Genomic DNA, 8183 nt, shown 5'->3' on the forward strand with positions numbered 1-8183 from the left:
TTTTCTTTTTACATTTTGTTTTAAGCACCGTATGTATAGGACAGGGGTCGGCAACCTGCGGCTCCGGAGCCGCATGCGGCTCTTTTGAACCTTGACCGCGGCTCCGGGGCGGATGCTAGCGAGGGGAGGAGGCGCACTGTGACACCTGCTCTGGCGTTGCCGCTGCTGACAGGTCGCCGCTCCGCTCCACACTGCCCGCCCGGTGACAGGCAATAACGTTGCCGTTGCTTTGTCACATGTTTGGAAGAAGTAAAAACCTTCCTGGGCAGCAAAGAGCTCACCTTTGCTGAGCTGGAACAGCCAGAGTGGCTGGAAAAATTACATTTTATGGTAGACATGACAGCACATCTAAACACGCTAAATACAACCCTTCAGGGGAAAGGAGGCACAGCCCTGCACATGCTGGAGGAGGTTTTGGCATTCGAGCGCAAGTTGACAGTGTTTGTCAAAGATTTACAGAGAGGTACACTGTCTCACTTTCCCTCTTTGAGAGAGTTCAAACAAAGTCATGATACGATAAATTTGGAATATTTCAAGTCTGCAATCACCACAATGCAAAGTTCGTTTGGGAAACGATTCTGTGAGTTCAGAGAGGAAAAAACGACATTATCCTTCCCTGTCACTCCCCTGGCGATCGATCCATCCCTATTGAATATGACTGCATTTGCAGGTGTAAGTCAACCTGATCTTGAGATGGAACTGGCCGATATAGCCGACAAAGATATATGGGTGTCCAAGTTCAAATGCTTGACCGCTACTCTTGAGGATGTTGCCCGTCAGAAGGCCATTCTGGCTCAGAATCATAAATGGAGTGATATTGAAAACCTTCCCAAACAGGACAAACTTGTATTCGAAACATGGAATGCCATCCCCAACACTTATATAAACATGAAAAAGTATGCATTTGGAGTCCTGTCGATCTTCGGCTCCACATATGTATGTGAGCAGGTCTTCTCCAACATGAACTATATTAAAAACAAACATCGATCACGCCTCACAGATGACAGCTTGCAAGCCTGTGTGAAAATGAAGGTGACGTCTTACAGCCCTGATGTGCAGACACTGTGCACTGAGGTTCAGGAGCAAAAATCCCATTAACCAGGTAATTTAGCTATTAATTTGCAAAAATATATTTTACATTGTTAAGTGAAAAAGTCCTTTTTTTATTCAGATTGACAGCTGACTGCACGATCCTGTATATAGCAATAAGGTAAGAAACAATATATGCAGTGTTATATTTGTTTTAAATGTTGCAATGGTTTTGCGGCTCCCAGTTTATTTTTTCCTTCGGAAACGGGTCCAAGTGGCTCTTTATGTCTTAAAGGTTGCAGACCCCTGGTATAGGAGGTAAATAATTTATTAAACCAAGGGCCCTATATCCCACAATCCCCCGCGCTCGCCCCTTCCTTCCTCCATATTGGGACCGGCTGAGGTGAGTACAGACATACGGGCGCTCCGTAATCCGCGACAATCCACGAAGTGGCGACGAACAAACTTATCCTTAAATAGTTTAGCTTGTTGGCGGGACTCTTAGGCGCGCATCGATGTAAATATGTTCGCCGATTATTTTGGGGAAGTTGTGTTTTTTTGTTCGGTTGGCGATTGCCTGCTCGCGCCGCAGGCTCGTGCAGTGCGTTTGCGGCCTAGGCCGCACGCGTGAACTGAAAGGGGACCCCGGTGATGTTGTAGTTGTAAACATTTAACATTAATTGTAGATTAAAACAAAATGTTTGCATTTCTAAAATTGGTTATCGTCGTGCAAACCCAGCTTTTGTCAATGAACTCGCAATGCGTACAATATACTGTACACGCGTGTGAGGGGTTCCGTTAATGAGCATCGCGGCTGCCAATCTACACCAGCTGATCGGGTAATTATCCTTAAATTATAACGAATAAAGAGTCAAAGTATGCCACCCTTACGAGCCTGAAAACATTCAAGATGCCCCCAATTAGTATTACTATTTAATAAAACTCGCAGTATTCAAAATAGGTTAATAGGCGAATGGTTATGGTTCGTGTACTTGCTATACAGCAGTGGACAAACATCTGTGTACGCTCGAAACACGTGTCCGCTTTATCGTGGCCTTCCCGGCCTACGTAGTCGGATGTTAATAGTTATACTTTGACATTGTCAGCACTCGTATAATATTGTAGACATCGTGGATGTCAATAGTTTTTTCGTCCGCTGCTGCATGAAAGCTGCTTTCTCCTACGCCGTATCTGTTATGGGGGTTGCTTGATCATACTTCACCACGCTGGTCACTGTAGGTTATTGAAAGCCTGGCTCTGGTTAGGTCACTCGCCACTGATATTAGCCGTCGCCGGGTCTCGAATTAAGTTCGAGTTCGTATAAGCAGCCTTGGTAATAATCACGTAGCAAGTCGCTGAACGTTTCCGTTAAAAACACGAATTTGTCCCGTTTGTGTTTTGAACGCTTCAGTTCCCTTAGCCCATGTGGTAACATTTGCATCCTACGATGTGAATTTTCTGTTTGAATCGTCAAATAATCGGTTTGCTTAAAAGGAGAGGGATGATGTATCCGTTGACGATTATCAACTGTCCTCGCACTTTCGCGAGCCACCATGTAGTGAGAAATATGGTGTTGTGAAAAAACACAACACATTCGTCAACGTTTAGGGCAATTCATCTCGGGTGTGTGAGCCACGGTTTTCGGCGATTCAATACGTGTATCGTGAGCGTAAAAGCACATGTTTTAAATGATGATTCAGTCGTTACATCTCGGCCAGAGACCCCCCATGGCTGCTATAAAGCTTTTGGTGTTTAGCGGTTCTGGCTCGAGGCGTGTGTCGGTGTAGTGAAGTATGGTCAAAACCACCCTCCCACGGCCAGCGCTGCCTGGATTGACGACCTCTGTAATTTTGTAATAATCAATGTTTGCTGAATCGTTGAGATGCTTTACGAGCTACGCGTCTTAATGCGGTTGTCTTTAGGTTTCATCTTTGAATTGCAAAACCGTGCCGCGATGCTGCTCGGGACATGCATTTGCCGGTGTTTTTGTAGAAAGGGTTTTGCTAAAGATATAGAAATCGGCTTGTTAAATACTTAAAATAGTCTCAGTTGTGCCATAAGTGCATCTGTTTAGCATGAGAGTGTATTCTGAATAGACATTGAATAGTTGGTTCCAGTTCTTGACTTGGAATCACAAACCCCTTGTTAAGACTTTGGAACAAGGCGACGTGCTTATTATGAGCAGTTCATTATATAACGCTTCGTCAGTAGTACTACTTTCAGTTAGTGAGACTGGCGAATCGCAAAGATGAGAATCTTGTTCTGCGAAGCTCCCGAAAGTTTCTGGGTCGCGATGTGGCAAGATTAAAGGACGGAGGCCTCATGGCTTCTTAAATCGTTCTTGTCGAGCTACGAAATGCCCCGTTTAGGCGTTACAGGGCTGGCGTCTCGGTGCTTTCCCTGTGTCACACGTGGGCATAGAGAATCAGGCTCCTAGTTTACACTCGGCCGCCACCTACATGGTCGCCCTGAATGATTGTGGAGCCAACATCGTCGCCCTTACACGAACATGGCTGGCTTAACACCAACTAGGTCGTCCTGGCATGAACAAGAGGCTGTGGGGGGGGGGGGTAGGGAACACCTTGAACCGATTCAGGTATTTCCACTGATTTTGGACGTGGCCGTGAGCTCTAGCTTGCGTGAGTGTGTTGAGCGTGTCACGGTGCTGACGGAACGTGCTGTGTGTGTGTGTGTGCGGGCACAGGCGGCACCATGGTGGCGCTACGTCCCCTCGTGAAGCCCAAGATCGTGAAGAAGCGCACAAAGAAGTTCAAGCGCCACCAGTCGGACCGCTACATCAAGATCAAGGTGAGGGGGGGACTACTTTGAATAGAATGAAATTTTTTTTTTCCTGTTCGTATTTTGTATCTCCAAAATGCTGTACAGAAATGCTGGGATATGGGTATCTGACAGGAGGCATATTCATTTTATAAACAGAAACGGCTAGCTAGAGGAAAACAGTAAGATCTTGAGCCTGGACTTTTAAAGGGTCGGGAGCCGACTGCACGGGTGGCTGGGAATGAAGGCATTCCAGATGAAAGAGCCACCTCCAGCTGAGTGCAGTTGAACTGGGGCAGGGGTCGGCAACCAAAATAACAAGAAGAGCCATTTCTTTCCAATTCGGTACAAAATTCAGTATTTCAAGAGCCGCAATGCATCCGAGTACATACTGTACTCGCGTACATATTGTCAAGAAGCAGCCCGTAAAGAGCCGCATGCGGCTCCGGAGCCGTAGGTTGCCGACCCCTGAACTGGGGGTTTCAAACGAAGGCCTTGCTTGCTGGAGCAGAGTGCATGAAAATGAATAGTGTAATGAGAAGGGAGATGTTGGAAAGCATGGAGGAGAGTTATGTGTAGTGAAAGGGGAGAAGGAGAGTGTATGGAGAGCCGTTAGAGATGTATGGGATTGGAGAGGGTAGGTAGTGGTGACTCTATGAAGGATCTTGAAGATAGTGAGTGCACTAATGGATTTGGAGCCATGCAAGTACAGGGGTAATGAAAATATAAAAGACATTAACAATTGACAATATAATTCCCTTTGTAATCTGCCGGCCAGCTCAGTGGTCGAGCGAGCAGCATGGAATTGTAAGGTTGCAAATTCTAATCCTGGTTAGGGGTTGTTTAGTAAAATAACTAGCACTTTGTGGAGAAATCAACAGCGGTTGTCCGATGATAGTCTTGTGCCTGCCATTAATTCCACCACTGACTCACGACTGTAAACAAGAGATGAGCAACCACCTCGGTGCTCCATTTGAACAAGAAATAGCTTTGGCCTTTTTTAACAAGAGTTTATAATCCAGACCTGTTACAAAAATTAAGGAAGATCGTGTTAAAAACACATGGCCAGCTCGCCTCTAACACGTTCGTCATCTCCCTCCCCTGCCCCCCACTCTCGCCCCCCCTCTGTGACCCGGCAGCCGAACTGGCGCAAGCCGAGGGGCATTGACAACCGCGTGAGGCGGCGCTTCAAGGGGCAGCTGCGCATGCCCAACATCGGTTACGGGAGCAACAAGAAGACGAAGTACATGCTGCCCACTGGCTTCCGCAAGTTCCTCGTGCACAACGTGCGAGAGCTGGAGGTGCTCATGATGAGCAACAAGTAAGTGTGTGATGGCATCCGCGCCCCTGTGCTTGTCTCTTGCATGTCTGCAGCAGTAAGGGATAGTTTGAACACGTAGGCTTTCGTGACCAATATAAAAAATACATTTTATACAGGTAGGAACAACAGTTCCACACTGCTCACCACGGATTATTTGTCTGTCGTGCATATCCCCTCCCAAACTTGTAGTACGCTCCCGGATTGGTTGAAGTGCGTCACGTGACCGCGAGCCTTTTGTCGTGCACGAATGCGTTGTCTAACCAAGTTCCTACCTGCCCACTCCAAAGGAACGTGTTTCAGGATTAGGGGATGTCTGTGGTTGATTGTCCCCAACCCCCTCCCCCCGGCCTAATAGAATTGCGATTAAGGTGGTTCCTAGAGAATATTTTCATAAAATATTTTGTCTTCTCCTATGTGTTGGGAGAACGGTCCGGAAGCGAATATCAGAGCTGCCTCTTGAGATCCCGAGTAGGGGGACAATTTGTTTTTTTAATTGATTATTGTTTCCAAAAGTCATGCAAATCGGGGCCCAAGTAAGCGACCGCAAAAAAGTCGATTACAATTATCAGCTCATGAATCGACGAATGGGCCAGTTTAACCACAAGTCTACGAGACAGTTTTAAGACGTAGGCTTTCGCGACCAAATATCCATAGTAAAGGTTTTTTTTAGTTAAGATTGTGTAAATATAACCCGCCATCACCCGACAGCCAATGAGTTAGGTTTGTCACGTAGTAAAAGCGTGCTAATTAGTTGCTACTTCAGCACACTCTGGTGTGTTGGAGAGTAAACCCAAAACATCCAAATAGCCACCCGACCTCCTAAAGAACCGCATCTATGGAACTGCTGTGCCCCATGGACCGGAAGCCAGAGGGCGTTTGAGCCTGGCCTTTGGGATGCTGCCAAGTTGAGCAACGGTGACGAGATGTTAACTCCCTCGCCTTGATTTTCAGAAGGTCGTGGGTTTGATTCCGACCCTGGTGCCTATATGTTTGGAGTTTGCGTGCGTCTCTTCCCCCGTGGTCTTGTGGATTTTTCTCCGGATCCTTTGGTTTTTCCCTCCACATTTAGAAGCGTGTTTTATAATATTTAGCTGATTTACACATGATAAGCCACTTCAGTGGGTTGTCATTTGTGGCCAGGTCGTTTATGAAAACGAGCGATATAGCTCAGTGGGACTTACCTGGAAAAACATATATTTTGAACCTTTTTAAGCACACAATTCGATGGAAGAGTAAGACACGCCTTTAATGGATTCATTAATACATCTTTAAAGGCTTGCAGCACAGCGTCTCCTGTTTTACAATAGTAGTAGGACTTACCTGGTAAATTTAACAATGTTCTTAGTTTAGGGTTGGTGGGAAACCCACCCTCTCGTGAACACTTTTGGACAAGCGATGGCTGTGTCACCGACGTGCATTGATGCAGCGGTTGTCAACCCGTGTGGCTTGTCTTTCGGGGGTGGGGGGGGACACAGGCTGTGACATAATGAATACCATGCAGGAGAAATGGCTTATGTGTGAGAAAACGTTGGTTCTTCACTGGTGAAAGAACTATACAACATGCCGGTATAGATTTAATACGTGCCATGAAGGCCTAGGGGCCACCATACTCAAAAAGTTGTTGAAATAGTTGAGTAGTGCTGATTCAAACGCCCAAAATGTTATCTGGTGCGCTGGGTGAGGCGTATATTGAAATTACTTGAAGTCATAATTGTCATTTATCCTACAAAGTTGTATGGGGTCTTGAGACTTTCATGAGGGGGGGGTCATACAATGGTATGTTGGGTTGGTTTCATTTTCGAGTTGCGTTTTGTGCAGTTTTATGGAACCTTCCGGTAAACCTCTTCGTGCCTCGTACCAACACGCCCCGCTTCTCTAACGTGTCCTGCCCTCCCCCAAGGACGTTCTGTGCCGAGATCGCGCACAACGTTTCGTCGAAGAAGCGCAAGACCATCGTGGAGCGCGCTGCGCAGCTCGCCATCAAGGTGACCAACGCCAACGCTCGCCTGCGCAGCGAGGAGAACGAGTGAGCGGCGCGCGCCCGCCGTCCCCCTCCTCCTGATCCTCCTCTTCACCACCACCACCACCGCCGCACGGCCACTTACCCCACCACAGAGCCGTTTGCGCTGTACAGACTTGTTGTTTGCGCCACTTTGTAAACGGAATAAAAATGTGGAAAAATAAACTTGTACGTCCTGTTTTTGGGGAGGTTGTGTGATGCTGTCATGGGGAGCATTTGCTTGGCGCACTGCTTCAAACCTGGGTTTAATATCCGCTTAAGGTGGATATCAGAGCTTGTCCAGGGCCCTCCCCTAGGTCGACTCGGCCTCGTGCAAGTACCTGGTGTGGTGTGTAAGAAAAACATGGGAGAAAAAGGTGCCTGGGTGTGGTGCTAGCAACACCACACTGGTGTGGCGCGTTGGCCTTCAGAGGTGCGCTAACATGACTTGCCCCACCACCAGTCTGGCTGTATGGCAGTTATGGGCAACCTGGACTAATTAATGGGCCACATGAACGGCCCTCCACCTCAGTGGGCCGCAAGCTTGAAAGCGTGCTTGTGTGCAAATTGCGACCCCATGCATAACCCTAAATGAGTGTTCACTAATTTTCTGAGGGGGGCCCCACTCGCCGAGAAGACGTCGGTACGTGAGGCCCCCGCCACACTGCCGCCTGCTAGGGGTGTTATCACGTGTTGTGTCTTGTTGGGGGCTGCACTAAAGGCCACCAGGGGCCGCCAGTTACCCGTGGTGGGCTTCCAATGAAGAACACTGCCCCAAATACACTTACAACAGGGCCACCACGAGGGGCTCTGTCGGCTGTATGCAAACCGCGGGTTACCCACCACTACTAAACGGGGCACCTTGCGCTTGGGTCTGTTCTGCGTTCCCCCGGCGTCGCCTCTACACCTCGCCTGGCACAAGCGCTGTGGTGACGCTACTTGGTGTCAATTGGCAGCTGCAATTGCAAAGTATCGAATCGGTGCTCGCTAATATTTTCCCCAACCGCCTTTTGTCGGTTATAAGAGGAACCTTGGCACCTGCCCGCCACTTCAGTC

General features: G+C 47.9%; 1 protein-coding gene and 1 non-coding gene across 3 annotated transcripts; both read left to right on the forward strand.

Moving 5' to 3' along the window:
* The first annotated feature begins 1358 nt into the window (after positions 1–1358).
* RPL32 (ribosomal protein L32) lies at positions 1359–7313 on the forward strand. Of its 2 annotated transcripts, none has more exons than XM_078614540.1 (4): positions 1359–1432; positions 3734–3837; positions 4947–5128; positions 7029–7313. In XM_078614540.1, exons 2-4 carry the CDS (start codon positions 3742–3744, stop codon positions 7156–7158), a joined length of 408 nt encoding a protein of 135 aa, XP_078470666.1. In that variant the 5' UTR covers positions 1359–1432; positions 3734–3741; the 3' UTR covers positions 7159–7313. The 2 variants fall into 2 exon arrangements, with proteins under 2 accessions (XP_078470666.1, XP_078470668.1); XM_078614542.1 differs by having other exon boundaries at positions 1426–1546.
* Positions 3385–3521, forward strand: LOC144732947 (small nucleolar RNA SNORA17). The gene has a single exon (XR_013588281.1). It is a non-coding gene; the product is annotated as a small nucleolar RNA SNORA17 (small nucleolar RNA).
* Positions 7314–8183: the final 870 nt, after the last annotated feature.

This window comes from Lampetra planeri, chromosome 44, assembly GCF_965212315.1.
Source record: "Lampetra planeri chromosome 44, kcLamPlan1.2.h2, whole genome shotgun sequence".
Lineage (NCBI taxonomy): Eukaryota > Metazoa > Chordata > Hyperoartia > Petromyzontiformes > Petromyzontidae > Lampetra > Lampetra planeri.

Coding starts and splice junctions, on each gene's coding strand:
- RPL32 (XM_078614540.1), top strand. CDS start 3,742: ATGGTGGCGCTACGTCCCCTCGTGAAGCCCAAGATCGTGAAGAAGCGC. Junction 3,838..4,946: donor ACCGCTACATCAAGATCAAG/GTGAGGGGGGGA, acceptor GTGACCCGGCAG/CCGAACTGGCGCAAGCCGAG. Junction 5,129..7,028: donor GTGCTCATGATGAGCAACAA/GTAAGTGTGTGA, acceptor CCCTCCCCCAAG/GACGTTCTGTGCCGAGATCG.